Source organism: Gastrolobium bilobum, unplaced genomic scaffold, assembly GCF_033153095.1.
Source record: "Gastrolobium bilobum isolate Gb01-03AN ecotype WA unplaced genomic scaffold, APGP_CSIRO_Gbil_v1 utg2114, whole genome shotgun sequence".
Lineage (NCBI taxonomy): Eukaryota > Viridiplantae > Streptophyta > Magnoliopsida > Fabales > Fabaceae > Gastrolobium > Gastrolobium bilobum.
In genome coordinates this window covers 27,463-46,214 of record NW_026895842.1, presented here as the reverse complement: position 1 = coordinate 46,214, position 18,752 = coordinate 27,463, and the positions used below count along the sequence as shown (strand labels likewise).

Genomic DNA, 18,752 nt, shown 5'->3' with positions numbered 1-18,752 from the left:
TATTGAGGTATTTCAGTAGATGTCTTATTGCAATTTACATACAGGCGATATTTTATGAAATTGATTAAGTAATCAGGTTGGTAATTGATAATGACGTCATAATTGAAAAGAAAAAGAATATTCCGCAATTTTTAATTAAGCACCGCTTAATACGATGTAATGTTAATATTCCGAGTATACACGGGGTGTTACAATACTGCTGTGTTTTTACTCGGTAAAAACATTATTCATCAAATTTTTAGAAACTTGCCTAATCACGCAATTTTTCGTTTTGAATCCATTTTCAGGGTTAGTTTCCCATTTGAGACCTTCTACTAACATTTTACTGTTTAGGGTTACGTGTTTGTCAAATTACCGTTTTACTTTTTTTATGTATTTTGACCCGAAACTCAGGATGTTCCCTAATCATACCCTTTAATCCTTATCTTAACTATAATTAAATATTTTAAACTACTAGGTGTTATAGTTTCAAGCATGCCAAATCTCAAAATTCAAGAGAAAGTCACTACAAGAAAATTGATTTTTAGAGGCGGTTATATTTGCATTTTGAGGCGGTTCAAACCTCCTCTAAACGCTTGGTTCAGCGGTTCATAAACTGCCTCGTTTACCTCCGTCGCAAGGCAAATTACGACAATTTTCACAAACCGCTGGAATAACCGCCTCTACATGACAATCTGAGGCCGTTATTCTAACCGCCTCCAAAACATATTCTGAGACGGTTATTTTAACCACCTCCACTAACGCCTCCAAAAGATAATCTGAGGCAGTTATTTTAACCGCCTTCATTCCCGCCTCCAAAAGACAATCTGATGCGGTTATATTAACTGCCTCCAAATAACGTATAACCACCTCCAAATAATTAAAATTATATAAATTTTTAATTTTTAATATTAAAATTGTTATTTTTAAATTTTTATTTTTAATATAATTTTCGACAGTGATTATTTAATATAATTTAAAAAAAAAACTATTTTTAAAAGTTGAATATAAATAACTTAATGAATTTTGTATATGTGTTTATTAGTGTGGGTTGTTATATATAAGGGAATGGAGAAAGAGGAACAAGTGTCATCCATTGTGGGACTTCAAAGAGGTGAGATGATTTTTTCAATGTGCAACAGTCATCTTTGGATCTTTATATATAACACCAGATAATTCAACTTAAAAATCTGAACGGTCAGATTAAAGTATTACAAGAGAAGAACACACTAACCAAATTTGAGGACGATCCAACGGCTGAATAAAGAGATTTTCCTCTTTGAATCATGAACCGCCTCTAAATATGCTTTGGAGTGGTTATTTTAACCACCTTTAATGTACATTTTGAGACGTTTCACATGAAATCGCCTACAAATGTCTATTAGAGGCAGTTAAAATAATTGCCCCCATTTTCATTCAGGTGCGTTATATTAAAATCGCTCTAATTGCTACATTTAGAGGCGATTATATCTCAACCGCCTCTAAATGGTCAACGGGAGTTGTAAGAACCCGCACCGTTAATTAAGGAATTTAATTAATTAATTATGCAAAATAGGAAATGATTCCATAATTGACCATAATAATAATTATAAGGCTTATATAATTATAGTAAGTGATTTAGAATGCTGAAAGTCGCTTTTCGGAGGAAAACTGCAGATACCGGTTCTGCTAGTCGGTATAAATGCGTACCGAAAAAGTATCCCGGAAAATTATACTAAGTGCATGATAATTACTAGAATATTATATAGGACTTGTAAAACGAGTTTCAAGTTAAAATAATGAGAACTGGTGTCAGAAACTGATACTGGCTATGAAAAGCGCGTACCGAAAAGGTGCTCCGAAAAATATATTAAAAATATGATAAATCTTATAAAATTGTGTAGTTTCAGAATCCTGAGTTTGGGATTAAAATGCTAAGCGTAGCAATTAAAGTTAATACTATGTGTTTTATTTAAAAGTAGTTATATATACTCATTTAAGGGCACATTGCCCTAGATACCAGATTTTCCAGCGTGAGAATTAGGGAGGCTGATCAGTTTGGGCTGTTCCTTTGGGTTCTTCTCCATTTCTTGAGCCAAGAAGTGATCTTTCTTGATTTTCTTCACACTTTCCCTTGGGGAAACACTTGGTTGGGTGTGATGGTCTCTTGTGAGTGGGAAAGGAACTTATTTTCTGAGTTGCTTTCTATTTTGTGAGGATTGTTGGGGCTGTTTTCTGGGTTTGAGTGGTTAGTCACTTGGTAATGGCATTCTTGAGTTCCAAGTTGTGAGTTTGTGGGGAAAGACATCATCTTGTGGTGTTAAATTCGTGGTATTTGGAAGTCAGAACCTGTGTGCCTTGTTGGAAGCTCCAAGGAGTAGTCTTTTCTGAGTTTTAACCTCTTGGAGGTATACCATGATCACTCTTTGTCACTTTGGATTCTTAAGCTTGTTTAATCTATTAAAAAGAGGAACTTTAACCATTTTAGTAAAATAATGTGTTTTTGGGTTCATAACATGTTGGTGATTATCTGTTTAGGGAGTCATTGGACTCCCAATCGCTTTTGGACCTTTAAATTTGGGATTATGCAGAAGTTGGCTCGAATTTCTGCATTCTTTTGAAGAAGTATTCGAATACTTTTCGTGTAGTATTCGAATACTTGTTCATCAGGTAGTCTAATACTCATTGCTGGAGTATTGGGATACTTTCTGGGAAGAAAGTATTCGATTACCCTTGAAGAAGTATTCGAATACTCAATAGTATTCGAATACTTGGGGTTTGGTATTCGGATACCTTGTGGTATACGAATACTGGAGTGAAAGTATTCAGATACTTTCTGGAGAACTGGAGTATTCGAATACTACTCGTGGAGTATTCAAATACCTCCTGCAGAAAATGCATAAAATGACTTATAATGAGATGGAAAGCCTTTATCACTTAATGTAACCTTGATAGATGGTTATTGATGATTACTTACTGTATAAACAAATTGTGATTGTACTCTTTGCGGGCTTTGAGCTAGTGTGGACTCTTGGCTTGGATAGTTAGCTTGCAAGGTAAGCTTTTGTGTCATCGGTTTAGCCATGTTGTGGTTCCACCATGTCCCATAGGGATATGGTTATATGCATGCTGTGTTACATGCTTTTGATGTTTTGAAAATGTTGTTGAGCTGTTATATGCTAGTGTCTTTAAGATATGCATGTGGTGTTCCACTTATACTGTAAGCCTGAGTATGTGGTACATATAATATGGTGAGGCTGTGGGTGAGGTACAAGCGATGTTCCTTGTACTATCTGTAGGGGATAGACGTATACTTATTCCTGCATTTCTCTGGCCAGTAGAATAGTATCAACACACATGTCATGAATATCTGTTGCACTGCATAGTTTTGAGAACTTATACTGATGTCAATGCTTTTAGAACTTATATTGCACATGTAAGTGAGCTTGGGGTGGAAGATCCTTGAGGACCCCTTGTCTTACTGAGATTTCTAGTTTAGAGATCTCACCCCACGTTTGGGACGCTTATTTCAGGTTCAGGTAATGTTGAGACCTCAGGCGGTAGGAGGCCGGAGCTGAGTTAGATTTGCTGTTATTTATGCTGATATGTTGGATGCTGGATTTGCATGCTGATTATATGTTTATAGCTTCAGTTTATGTTTATGGAGTGTTATGTTGAAACTTGTTGTTTACGCTGTTTATTTGGTGAGCATGGGGATTGTCCATGACACCTAGTATTGTTTATGTCTTGAGTCTGTTGGGAGTTGTAATAATGTATCAGGATATTGTCCGGATTACGAGATGTAATGTCGTGATTTAGATACACACTTTATTTATATAATGAGAAATTTTCAGTAGATGTCTTATTGCAATTTACATACAGGTGATATTTTATGAAATTGATTAAGTAATCAACTTGGCTAAGTTTAATGACGTCATAATTGAAAAGAAAAATAATATTCCGCATTTTTAATTAAGCACCGCTTAATCTTAATACGATGTAATGTTAATATTCCGGGTATACACGGGGTGTTACAGGAGTGATTATTTTAACTGCGTCTAATATACATTTGGAGGTGATAATGCTTTAACCGCCTCTAAAGGTAGCAATTAGAGGCGATTTTAATATAATTGCCTCTGAATGGTAAATGGAGACGGTTATTTTAACTGCCTCTAGTACATATTTGGAGGTAGTTTCACGTTAACTGCCTCGAATCAATTAAACAGCCGAAAATAACGCCTCTATGTATCAAATGGAGGCAGTTTTCTTGTAAATACCCGTTTTCTTGTAGTGAGTGTTCTCTTAGCATCCTAACTTAGAGATAAAAACACCAAGTATCTCTTGTGTTTTATTTTGAGTGAGATGTATTTTCCTAATATATGAGAGAGTGATATTGTTCTCTCATTGTATTTAGAGATATGTTGTAATTTCTTTCACTCAGTGAAAATCTTTTTTGATCTTGTTCGTGGTTTTTCTCAAATGGGTTTTTCACGTAAATCTTGTATGTCTCTTCAATCGACATATTTGTTGATCTCTTGACTGTTGAAATTAAGATAAAGTTAATTACATTGTTGGTGTCTAGAAAAGTGGTTAAAAAAGATAACCTTAAATTCCGTCTTAGTCACCTTTGCGTAGCACAGAGAACTCCCATCGAATTTACGCTTATCTAACCAATTAGTGTGATTAATTGTGTCTTGAAATTATTATTTCTGTCAACTCTAATTTTGATTAATGGTGTCATACTCTATTACCTAACACACAAGATACTGTAAACCCTAATGCATTCAATGTTAGTATATGGATGTCCTAAAGACAATCTTTTGATTAGATTAGAACATATGTGGACCTTTTATATTGTTGCAAATAAAATAAAAGCACTATTTATCCTGTTTCATATTTTGTCTCAATATTATTGTTAATATTTTATATGAGTAACTGGATAAACCCCTTGGAATAGAACATGTATCTCTTGAGTATCTGTGATGAGATCACGATCATGAGGATTCAAGGATATCGCACGTTTATTCCTAATTTTATGTTCCTAGTTTAGAGACACTAAGAATGGGGATCAGTGATCTCGGGTAAGACTAGCACGACTTATCTACTTGTATTTGGATACAAGGTAAAGACCTCATCTGCTACAGATATGGAGATGTCTTAGCTAAAGTCGTGGGTGGACCTATAAGGGTATAACTCGCACTGAATAGACCCACAAAGAGACTCTATGAGGAAATCTCACAGAGAGTATCATTATAGTGGTCTCTTTATATTTGGGTATGTCTTTTCTTAGACCAGAAGTTATTACCTAGACTGTGTTCTAGAAGGCACGCTTTGACTGCATACCTCGTCTGCCTGAAACATGGAGACTCATAGGTACACTGTTGGGCTTGTCATGAAAGAGCACAAGGCTAGGGTGATAAGCTAAAGGAATTCGTCAAATCTCTGTGAGAGATTAGGTTATCTGTAAACCGGATAAATCGGGATGACATTTACAAGGACTCGGGAATCTATGCATAGTAAAAGAGGTCATGAGATGATCTACCGTTAGAGTCAGTAAATTGAAGATTCCCTATTTCGAATAAAGCTTACCCTAAACCGCAAGGCTTGATACGTTTCCTTACCCTAGGTTTAATGGGAAGGTAACCGAGACGAAAGGAAATACATACGGCAACAAAATATGTATAATAGGATGATCAAGTCATTAATCTAACTAGTTCTCGGGAAACAAAGCATTGCTAGTGCTCTGTGTTGTCATTAAATGTGTTGTGGGCTCTTTGGGCTCGAGCCCATTTATGTCAGTGGCTATGTTGGACCTAATGGGTCACACACTAACACCTTATTGTCATTATGATCTAGCATTAAAGGTATTGGGCCTAATAATGGTTGTTAGCCTAAGAAGAAGTTTGGAAGCCCACCTAAAAGGAAAAGGGCGCATGGATCATATAATGGGCTTGGATGGTCCAAGACATTACTAATTAATTTAATTAGTTAAATTAATTATCAAATATTTAAATTTTGAAATTTGAAATTTGAAATTTGAAATTTGAAATTTGAAATTTGAAATTTGAAATTTGAATTTGAATTTTGAATTTAGAATTTAAATTTAGAATTTGAATTTAGAATTTAAATGTTTGAACGTTTGAATTTAAATGTTTGAATTTGAATTTGAATTGACTATGAAAAGTTGTTTCATAACAAAAGGATAAGATAAGATCTTGTTGGAACAAATCCCTTGTATCAAGAGGAGATCTTTGGAGATCACCAAGGGCTGATTGGGGCGCTACTTTGGGTGGTTATCAGTGTCATCTAGTCAACCAAATAAGCTCCAATCAGATTTGGTTGGTTGAGAGAATCAGTGAGTGAGTTGGTTCAAATTTGAATACAACTGCTCAACGTATCTGGACCATTTCTGGGGCTGAAGGGGGCGCACATATGGCTGGCCATATGATGGCCATTAGATCAGAATTTTGATTAGGTTAAGACCTAGTCTCATGAGGATTCAAAGGTAGGTTGTTGGGAATTTTGAATTGCAACAACTCCACCTTTTTCTCCCTCTTTGTGCGCCACCTCAATCAGTTTTTTAAGTGAAAAATTTGATTCCATCATGACTCTCTTATCACACTCTTGTGCCCCAACTTGGGTAGGTTCTCCTTAGATTTTTTCACAAAACACGTAGCCAATTCTACTCCATTCTATGCGCCACTTATATGATGTTTTCTTGCTGAAAATATCACTCTTCTAAACACATTCACCTTACCTCCTCCTTCACCTATTGAGCGCATAGCAAGCCTCTTTGTGGTGATCAATTGGTGGTTCTTCAAGAAAGAGTTCTTGCATCTTGACGTGGGTGGTGTGGATCAACGTTAGAGGGTTTGAACCCTTCAAACCTGACATTGATCAACTTGGAGTTGGAATCAAAAACAAAGGTAACATCATGTTGTCTTAAAGCATGAATCTTGATTGCATGTGTGATTCCGCTTGAGAAAAAATTTTGTTTTTCCCTCTCACATGCATCGGCCTTCAAGGCCATTTTCTTTCGTTCAATGTGACTGCATCTGTCTTATTTCTATTTTCATGATATCCATCATGTTCTTTTTCTTTAACATTATTTTGCACACCGCCAACTTTCCCTATATACGTTTTATTTTCTTAAGACTTGTGTAAGCAATTAGACTAGACAAGTAAAATCTTTGGCTACTAGCATATTGCTCCCTCCTTTTTTTCCAACAAATTTTTCTTTTCTTATTGTAAATTCTTATTAAAAGAAAAGATTTTCCATTTTGCTTGATTTTTTAATAAGCTGCACCAAAATTTGGTGTTCACACTAACGATTTTAATTTATTATTATTATTATTACTATATATATATATATATATATATATATATATATATATATATATATATATATATATATATGTAACACCCTCCTTTGTATAAATCCAAGAGAGTTGTTTGCTAAGTGGATTAGAGACTTAACGTTAACGTGTGAAATTCTCGTTTAGTAAAAACTTTTTCATTTAATATCAATTAGAAAAGCTTGCTTAGACACTGACTTGGAGAAATAAAACAGCAAGAAAATTCAAAAAGGCTTTCGCTGCGAAACTCTGATTTTTCCCGAAAACGATCTGTCTTGAAAATATTATAAAAAAATCAGAGTACAAAAATTTACAAAAATATTCTTTGCTACTAAGAAACTAGACATCTGGGGCTTCGCGTACATATAAATTATACGCGAATCCGAGGTCTCTAGCCCCACGAAACAGAACTCGCAAATTCTTCAAAAATTCAGTGTATTTTCCAAAAACCTCCTAACTGGTAAAATTTATAATAATTCGGGTTTTCAAAATTTCATTGTAAGGGTTACATAATCTGAAAGTACACAGCTGGGGCTTTGCATCCATATAAAATATACCTCAATCAGAAGTCCGTAGCCCCAAAACGACAACTCGCAAAGTGCTCGCAAATCCGTTTAAAAATCAGCATATAATAAAATGTCCAGAGATTACTTTCGCACACATTTCAGAATTTTTCCAATGTTACCAACTGATCATAAAAGGTCTTAAAAACAGAAACAAAATCATAATCCAACTGTAATCCAAGCTACTCAATTGAATACAGTCATCCATCAAACATCAGCAACAACAATAGTCCATACAGCAGCAAATAACAGCAAATATCCAATTAAACATGTCTTCAAATGCTCTTCCGTCCTCCTGCCATTTTGTAAAAATAGCAGCCCCAAAGGGGTGAGAAAAATCTCAGTAGTGTGGCAACAAAACCAATAATGCAACGGTATTAAACTAGGCACAAAATTATAAACAGTCGCTACAAACATTAAATCCTTTTCATCATAGTTCATTTTCATCATATATCATATTGCGTATATAACGCCTTCTTCACGCTCATAGCACCGTCGTGCGCGTGCATACACAGTGGGAATTCCATGCAACGACACCCTCATTTATTGAATCCCACTGTGACCTATGCGGACGGATGCCAAGTGTCCCATACCCTGGTACCGAGGGATGCCTATATGATGCGTGCTCAATCACATGATCCTGTAGATAACTATTCTAGACTTCAAAGCTTGCATGACTTAGGTGTATAAATGCCATGAAATGCGGTCACACACCAAACAGAAAAATGCATCATGATGTAAAAATGCATGCACATATCATTATCATCATTTCATATTCTTACCATTGTCATATCATCATCATAAAATAACATTGAACATATGTGAGCAACACATCACAATTTCATACACTAGCTAATAGTCACATTAGGTAATACCGCCTAACACATACCTGGTATGCCACAATTATTTATTTAACTGCAGCAATACTCAGTCCACACTCAAGGATTATTCGTACCTAAGCAAGAGTGTAATTAAATCAGCATTTTACTCATACGATTCAACAATTCACAAACAACATGCCCTGCCTCCTAGTCCCTGTACTTATTCAGTTTATCATGCCACTTTTACTAAATCAAATTCTTGTTGCATATTCATTTCGTAACTCATTAACAGCAAAAGAACTCAAGGCTTCCAGTCTATATCAATTCGGTTTATTGGTTTCCTTTCCTAATAATTTTTTCTGACTTCAAGTGGTACTTACTAACTTGTTAACAGCGAAGGAGTTCAAGGTTTCTCAAGTCACATAAAATTGGTTTTCATCATTAAATTTCGTTAGGGATTTTTATTCTTATAATCCTATTATTCATATGCCATGTCCCTGTCTTCCCATTTATGAACTTCTTACTGATTTAATAACTAATTAACAGCGACGTAATCCAACATCTCCATCACATACCAGTTTGCTTTCTTAGCATAAAAAAATGCTCATGATGTAACTATCTACATAATCAATTCTACTAGGCCATTGATGCGCTAAGGGTTTTTTAACATGCTATTCAATTTAATTTACCACATGTAAAACTAGGCATGCAATAGAATCCTACAAAACAGTCCAATAAATTTTACTCTAGAGTTATTTTCCAAGCTCACTTTTTAGGGTCTTTGAGTTTCCAAGTACTATGTCTAAGTGAACAAAAATAAGAAAATGGGAATTGAAGAATGAATTAATTTCCCAAGGTGGTACAGTCACGGTTTTCTGGCTAACACTTAGGCTTCTAATTTCATTTATCAAACCATTACCTATAGTGCCTTGATTTCTCAACAGAATTAACACATGTAGGGCTGTATAGTTCTACTTCTAACTAATGGCAGTTTAACATTTAAATGGATGTGACTATCTTCACCAAATTCAGTTTTGGATTATCATATATCAACACCAAAAAGGGCGATTCCAAGGACAGAATTTATGCAAGGAAAATCATCAATATAAAGTGTCCTCCTAGTTAAACATGAGGTGCGCTATATGTGACCCTTACCCAAGCTGTCTACTCAAAATTACAGCATACAAAGTTACATCATTATTCTGCCCAAAAGGCAGTCCTAAGGCATGACAATTAATTCTTCCAATCCTAAAATAATTGTTTAAACATGTATCAACTCCTAGGCTGTACCAGTTAACAAATTTCAGAAAACGAAAGTGGCCAGCATCACTCATCCTCCTATTATACATGTATAGGCTGAACCATTAGTGAGTAGTTAATGGTTTAATTTTTATAGTTTACTCTTACTTGAGGTCATTCAGTTCTACGGCAGTCCAAGGCAGAAAACAGGGAATAGGATAGCAAAAACATGGTTCTCTTAAAGTTCATGTGGCAACCGTTTAGAGTAGCATGAAAGAATGACAAAAATTACATCCCCCTTAGTACATGGCAGGTCGAACAAGTAAGGAAACAAAAGGGAACTCTAGACTCAGATTTACCTCCATGAATACCCCCAAGATTAGCGCTTAAAGCAAGGACAGCAGCCTTCGTATCTCATTCTTCAAGGATTCGAACTCACAGCCGCATGCAATGGTGGTGCGACCCCATCAAGACAAAATCATATTCAAAAAAAATAAAGCTTACTCAACAATCGGTCCAAGGAGGGGGGGAAACAATAAAACAGCAAGAGTTACCTTACCTTCTCCTACTCAAGGTGGGGCTGTGCGCAAAAGAGGGGGAAAAAGGATGTTGAGCTTCAACCTCCTTGCTCAAGGTTACACGGCTGACCATAAACAAAAGGATGGATATACTTAACGTGTTGTTGTTTCCTTAGGAAGGTCACATTTTGAGAGAGGGATGAGGTAAGAAGGGAAAACAGCATTGGTTGTGCTTTCATCAAGGAAGCGATGGTTGAGAGAGGGCATGAGAGGGAAGCCGTTAATTCTGAATCAATTATGAACACTCCTCATGCTTGGGTGGTCCTTAGTTCTACGTATGGAAGGTAAGAAGTGTAGGTTTGGTCTGAGTTGGATTCCAAGGATTAAAGAAAGAAATCAGCTTGTTCCTCTTCCAAATGAGCGCATAAGAGAAATAGTGTAGACCAAAAATTCTGATTTCAAGGTGCAAGGAGAAAAGAATAAAATAATAAAATGATAAGATAACCTTTGGCCCTTATTGGGCGCTAGGGAGGTGAGGGCTTTCAATGACCAATGGGATTTCATGCAAGGGAATTTCTCCCTTCCTATTGGGTGCAAGGGCGGCTAGGGCATATTCCTTGGATCCAATCTATTATTTCGTAATGGCATCACTTACTGTAATTTATTAAATACTCTTTCATGTGCCTTCTAAATATTATATAAGATTTTCATAAGTTAGATTAAATTTATTCTACTCTTTTAGTAGAGCTTTGAATTCTCAAGATATATATATAAATATATATATATATATATATATATATATATATATATATATATAAGGTAGGATCCTTTGACACTGGTGTCAAATTTGAAATTTGACACCTCATTTGAGAGCCGTTAGATCAAAAAATATCAACGACACTGATTTGTAAGCATGTGATACTATTGATCTTTTTTTATCTAACGGCTCTAAGATGAGGTGTCAAACTTCAAATTTGACACTGGTGTCAAAGGATCCTACCTCTATATATATATATATTTGAAGTTTGACACCTCATCTTAGAGTCGTTAGATAAAAAAAGATCAACGACTCTGATTTGTAAGCATGTGGCTCTGTTGATATTTTTTGATCTAATGGCTCTCAGATAAGGAGTCAAATTTCAAATTTGACACTGGTGTTAAATGATCCAACCTCATATATATATATATATATATATATATATATATATATATATATATATATATATATATATATACTCACTTACAAATACAATTCAAATAATTTTCCTAACTTAATAATTTCCACTCTAATCGCAAATTAACTCGAAATTCAAGCAGGCTTCACATTCCTAATTGTAAGTTATGTACTTTTCCTAATTTTTTTGCGGGATATTACAATAAATTCAATGGCATAGTGGTTGTTGTCATTGAATTCCTCCTGTATGCTGTGTTCAAATCTTTCTAAGTGTCGTTGTTCATAATAAACATCTACCATCATGGAATTTATACTTTACGACGGTTAGTAACCGCCTTTAATTTCCAACTCTGCGTCGGTTTATAACTGTCGTTATTCGGAGTCGGTTTTAACCGTCGTTGAATAGTTGTATTCTGCGTCGTTTTATAACCGCCTCTGAAATCTTATACTGAGTCGGTTCTAACCGTCGTTGAATAGTGATATTCTGCGTCGGTTTATAACCGCCTCTGAAAGCCGACGTAGAATTGTGATATTCAATTACGGTTCAGTAGGACGTCGTAGTAACCGTCGTTGTTAGTTATTCAACGACGGTTGGCCCCTGACCGACGCGAATCATCAGTCGCAAAACACTCATTTTCTTAAAGTGAGGAGTCAAATTTCAAATTTGACACTGGTGTTAAATGATCCAACCTCATATATATATATATATATATATATATATATATATATATATATATATATATATATATATATATATACTCACTGACAAATACAATTCAAATAATTTTCCTAACTTAATAATTTCCACTCTAATCGCAAGTTAACTCGAAATTCAAGCAGGCTTCACATTCCTAATTGTAAGTTATGTACTTTTCCTAATTTTTTTGCGGGATATTACAATAAATTCAATGGCATAGTGGTTGTTGTCATTGAATTCCTCCTGTATGCTGTGTTCAAATCTTTCTAAGTGCCGTTGTTCATAATAAACATCTACCATCATGGAATTTATACTTTACGACGGTTAGTAACCGCCTTTAATTTCCAACTCTGCGTCGGTTTATAACTGTCGTTATTCGGAGTCGGTTTTAACCGTCGTTGAATAGTTGTATTCTGCGTCGTTTTATAACCGTCTCTGAAATCTTATACTGAGTCGGTTCTAACCGTCGTTGAATAGTGATATTCTGCGTCGGTTTATAACCGCCTCTGAAAGCCGACGTAGAATTGTGATATTCAATTACGGTTCAGTAGGACGTCGTAGTAACCGTCGTTGTTAGTTATTCAACAACGGTTGGCCCCTGACCGACGCGAATCATCAGTCGCAAAACACTCATTTTCTTGTAGTGAGAAGTCAAATTTCAAATTTGACACTGGTGTTAAATGATCCAACCTCATATATATATATATATATATATATATATATATATATATATATATATATATACTCACTTACAAATACAATTCAAATAATTTTCCTAACTTAATAATTTCCACTCTAATCGCAAATTAACTCGAAATTCAAGCAGGCTTCACATTCCTAATTGTAAGTTATGTACTTTTCCTAATTTTTTTGCGGGATGTTACATATATATATATATATATATATATATATATATATATGAAATGTTACATGTAGACAAATCAATAATTAAGATTTAATATATGATTTCTTATTTTTATACCGATGTAAGAAGATTGTCCTCCAAAAAAAAAAAAGAACTAAGCTCTTGGTTCAAAAGAATTTTGGTTCTTACAAAAAAATCTTAAAAATATAATAATGTTCTAACCCAAATGTAAGATTTCTAAATAATACAATTATCTAGAATTCCAAAAAAATTTAAAAAATGTTCTTAAAATAAAGTTGAATTTGATGACATGAATTCCTTCTTGCAAATAGCATGAATGCAAAATCAGAAACAGAAATGGAGAAAGACTTATTCTGCAAACGGACAATACCGCATAAGGAAATAATAACTCCCACGATTTAATACGTCTGACTCTTCTACTTTCAGTTGGTAGCGTAGCTTTTATAACTCTTCAATTCCGTCCTTTCTATGTGCTAGAATCAATTGATTTAATAAAATAGAAAAATCAAATCACGTGATCTCCTTTTTGTAATTTTTTTTTTTGCCTTTCTTCAGTTACAAAAATGACGCATTTCAAAGAAAAGAAATTCGTTTTTAAGTGGTACTAATTTTTGCTTTGTTTATTAATTTTTTTTAATCAAATTGTCAATTAAGAAAGAGAAAAGGAAAAGCGAACAAATTATTTGGGATCTGTTTGTGTTCTGATTTTTTTCTTAAAACATTGTTTTACAGAATAGTTATAGAAACAAGTATTTTTTGTATTTTATCTGTTTTGAAAGTTACAAATTAAAATACAAAATAAAAAGTAACTCAGTCATATTCTCTAAATTTGATTCTAAAAATAATAAAGTAGTTACAATTTTTAAAATTTTATTTACAAAATAAACCTTATCAAACGAGTTTATTTATTTATTTATTTTTATTCTGTAAACCAAAAACCTGATTTTAGAAATAGTATTCAAATTAATTTTGAAAAGACTTCTTGAGGTTATAAATATTAAAGCCACTGGTCATAGTTTCTTTTTTGGAAATAATAGGAAATTAAAACAAAAGCACAACAAAAAGAAACTAGGCACAAAGCCTAGACCAGTGAACACCTATAGTGTCACCATACAAACTATCAATACAACCTGACGGTGGACAATCAAATTCCTGAATTACCCAAGAGAAACCATAAGAGTAAGAGGCTAGAAAGTCCGCTACTCTATTTCCTTCACGGTGAATGTGAGACATATAAATCTGCCAATCTCGCTGCATCAAATTTCGAATACGATTCACCAAATTAGCCGCAGGGTAATCATGGTGGCACCCATTTGTAATGAGCTGTTGAGCTGAAAGAGAATCTCCTTCGAGCCAAACTTGCCTAAAACCTCTATCCCAAGCTAGCTCCAAACCAACCAAGCAAGCCCATAACTCAGCATGCAAAACTGTACCTGAGCCTAAATTTTTACAGAATCTGACGATCCAAGTTCCTGAGGCATCGCGAAAAACTCCTCCACACCCAGTCCTAGTACCATTAGCATCACATGCACCATCAACATTAAGCTTAACCCAATCCACAGGAGGACAACACCAAGCAACCAATCTCTCTATTCGATTCCTTGGTTGATTGCCCGCTCCAAAAACAGGGTTAGCTGCAAGAGCGACACTATCTCTGAAACCAATTGCTGAACGGATAAGTGAATAAGCATTCTGGCGATCACCTTCAAAAACCCAAGAATTCCTACATTTCCAAATTTTCCAGGCTAAGATTCCAAATAAAAGAGGCCAGTCCGACCCCATCCCCCAATCCTTTGAGCTGTCTAAATTAGAAATGATCCAATTGTGCAGGTTGAGGTTGAAAAATTCACGCTGATTTATATGAGGCATTATCATGCACCATACTTCCTTTGATTGTGGACAGTCGCGAATAGTATGAAGGATAGTTTCACTAGACTGATTACATCTAGGACACAGATCTGAAAGAGCCATATGACGGCGGAGTCTACAAACATTAGTCATCAGCTTCTCCCCTGCCATTAACCAAAGAAAAAAGCGAATTCTTTCTGGCCCCTGCCATCTCCAAACACTTTCCCAAGGAAACTGTTGGATTGTAGTATCTTTGATGGCTAATATTGCATATGCTGACTTAACAGTAAACTTGCCATATGTCGTTCCATTCCAAATTAAATGATCCTGGCCATCTTGACTAGAAGGAGGAAGAAAATTCATAAATCGATGCAGCACAGAATCTGGAAGCAATTGTCGAAGAGAATTCCATTTCCATTGCCCCAATTCATCCACGTAGTCCACCACCTTCTGAAGAGTATCACTAATAGAAAACTGAGAACCTGCATATGAGATCAAAGGACCACAATCGGGCAGCCAGCTATCAAGCCAGAACATAGTGGACTGACCATTGCCTAACTGCACCCGACTGGTCATAGTTTCTTGCAATGAATAAATAATGGGAACGAATCCACTTACCACACAAAAAGTTTATTACTCTTAATATTATAACCAATTTAATCACCGTTAATTTTCGTCAATTTAATGGTTATAATTTACTAGAAATTAATAACATTTATTGTGTCAGACTTATTAATTAATTATTAATTTTCAATAAATTATAACCGTTAGATTCACAGAAATCAATATTAATTAAATTGATTGTAAGAGTGATAAATTTTTTTGGTAGTAAATATATCCATGAATAATACCAAAGATTTTGCAAATCGGACTTTGACCTTGTAAATGCAAAAGACGATTGTGACCCCAATTAAGGATAATAACACGAAACAATGACAAGCACAAAACCGCGTTGTTCTTGCAATTAGGACAAAAATATGCTAGGTTGAACAAGGCTTTGTTTTAAATACTGGCTATCAGACCTTATTAAATGAGTTAAATTTATTAACCATTTAATTGCAGCTTAAGTGGTGAATAATAAGCTTGGTCGTTGGTTAAGTAGTTGAAGTGTCTTTTGAAAACGCATTGTTTGTCGGAAATCCGAATGGTTAGTGCCAAATAATCCAAGTGCTCATTTCTCTTATATATATATTAAATAGCAAGATTTCTTCTAAAAATTTACGGTACATGAAAGCATTTAAAAGCTGTGTTATAACACTCTAAACTTTTTTTAGACAAAGGGCAGTATTGACAAAAGGTTCTGTGGAACTTATATTTATAAAGAGTGGCAGTTCCTCCTGAAACATAACACTGAATAGCAATTAAAGCACAAGACTGAAACACAAAGAAGGGTCAAGAAGAATGGAAGAATCATCAACAGAGGAAGAGGAAAAGGTTGCTGAGAGGACTGCCACATTCTATCTTTACCATCCGTGCTATTTTCTTGAAGAAGCACTCAGAACTCTCTTCAAATGTCTAGGGTTTGAGATTGGATCTTCTATGGTTAAACCTATTTCAGATTCAGAAGAGGATCCTATAACCCCAGAAAACACTTCAAGCAACGACCAGAATTGTTCTCAAGAAGTTCCCACCATTACCGAAGAAACTGCACACCAGGAACCAACTACACAAAGCTTCGTAAGCTTCTCTCTCTTTTCAAATGGGAAGATTTTTTTATTTTTTTTAGTCTCTTGAGGACGAGCCTTGGAAGTCAAAGGCACAACTATGGGAGGGGAATGGATTGAAGGTCCACTTTTTTAAACTTCGAATTTTTTATTATTATTGGTATAGATAATTATTTTTATAATAATAATAATAAATTATTAATCCTTATAGTTATCCTTATTGTTAATAAATTATTAACTCTTTTATTAGATCTAATAATATTTATATTTTTAATTGATATTTGTTTTACGTCCCTGTTATAAAAAATTTTAAACCCGCTATTGAACTGAATAATCAACCCTTACCCTGGGGCAGTCTATGCATTCTGAGGCCGCTATTGAACTGAATAATCAATCCTTACCCCTACCGTCACGGGCAGTCTGTGCTTTGGAGTTTACTCTTTTTTTGGTAGTCTGTCACGGGCAGTCTATGCATTGGAGTTCACCTTTTTCTTTTTTCGTAGTTTGTTATCTATTTCCAATTCAGCTATGAACTATGTGTTTTCTTTTTCTGCAGAAACTTACTAGGCGTGATTCTCGAAGGTCAAAACTTACTCCAGGATCACCTCCTCAGACTAATTAATGCTTGGTGATCACGATTGCTCTATGATGTTATCGTCTAGTCTAAACAAAAGTCTCCATATGTTTGCTTTCTGTAGCTATTTCAGCCTCTCTCTCTTTTTTCTTTTTTTAGTGCGCCCAAGGGTATCCTCATCCTCTTTGCGGTGAGACCAATCCCAACAGTGCATTGTCAGTCCCTTGTGGGGTAACACTACCCAATCCGTTTTTCTTATACACAGGACTTGAACTCGAGACCATTGGTTAAGGAAACTCAGACACCTTCCATCTGAGCCAAAAGGTTTGGGTATCTCTCCTTTTTCTTTGAGTCAGTGCTTGTGTGAAAGAAAGTTGTATGTGAGTGGAAAGTAACTATCTATGCATCTATAGAAAGGTACCATGTAAATCCATATGAATGCCAAGCTTGTGCTTTGGTATTCTGCTACATAGAATAATACCAGTGCTTTGATTTCCTTTATCTCACTTCCTTTTGCACCATTTTTTATAGTACCGTCTTAAATTGCATATGAAGATGATGATTACAATAAGGACCAAGCTTCATATAAAAAATTAATAATCTTATCACGTTCCTATATAACCATAATTAATACTCATTTGTAATGTTTCAGAATTATGGTATATCACATTTATAGATAAAGAACGCACTGATTGCACTCAAAATAAATTAAACAAACTAATAGAGAAGGAATGATAATGGGCGAATTAAATGCACTTCTGCAGCTTCTCTATATATAGACTCTTTGGCACCTGATCAAAATAAATGTGTATCTGCCCCACACACACAAAAAAAAAAAACAAAAAAGACAAAAAAAAAGTTACCACGAGTTCCAATATTTTCCTATTCCAAGAAATATACATTTCAGGCATTGGGCGTCAGTCCAAATCAAATTGAATACTCGTTTGGCTGAAATAAATTGAACATTTTTGCTTAATGCAACTATCACTATTATTATGCCTATCAAACAGTGTTATTAAAATCGGACCGGAAACCGGCCCATCAACCGGTCCGATTTCAGTATTGGACTTTTTTTAAAATAAGTTACAAAATACTTCAATTTTTGCAGCAAGTGGGAATCAAACCCAACCCTTTGATGTGAGGAGTGCACCTTTGAACCACGCTATCATTACCAGTTAAATATAATGCACCGTTTAATATACTTATTATATAATTGCTAAGTTAATAGAATTATTTCAAATATTGCATCTAATAGGAATCGAACCCCATACATTGAGGATAGACAATATAATAATTACCACTAGATTACATCAGGTTATTGTTTGAATTGCACCATTTAAAATATTTATTATATAATTAAATATAAAATATAAATTTATATATATACCCGGTTCAACCGGTGACCCACCGGTTGAACCATTGACCCAGTGACCCGGTACCTCGACCGGGTCAATG

General features: G+C 34.8%; 1 protein-coding gene and 1 long non-coding RNA gene across 2 annotated transcripts; one reads left to right on the top strand and one right to left on the bottom strand.

Moving 5' to 3' along the window:
• Positions 1–7,976: 7,976 nt before the first annotated feature.
• On the bottom strand, positions 7,977–10,885 carry LOC133296353 (uncharacterized). Its single transcript, XR_009749492.1, has 3 exons — positions 10,296–10,885; positions 8,766–8,831; positions 7,977–8,171 (listed from the first exon to the last, which is right to left on the bottom strand). It is a non-coding gene; the product is annotated as an uncharacterized LOC133296353 (long non-coding RNA).
• Positions 10,886–16,411: 5,526 nt separating this feature from the next.
• LOC133296354 (uncharacterized) lies at positions 16,412–17,778 on the top strand. Its single transcript, XM_061495319.1, has 2 exons — positions 16,412–16,736; positions 17,280–17,778. Exons 1-2 carry the CDS (start codon positions 16,461–16,463, stop codon positions 17,343–17,345), a joined length of 342 nt encoding a protein of 113 aa, XP_061351303.1. The 5' UTR covers positions 16,412–16,460; the 3' UTR covers positions 17,346–17,778.
• The last annotated feature ends 974 nt before the right edge of the window (positions 17,779–18,752 follow it).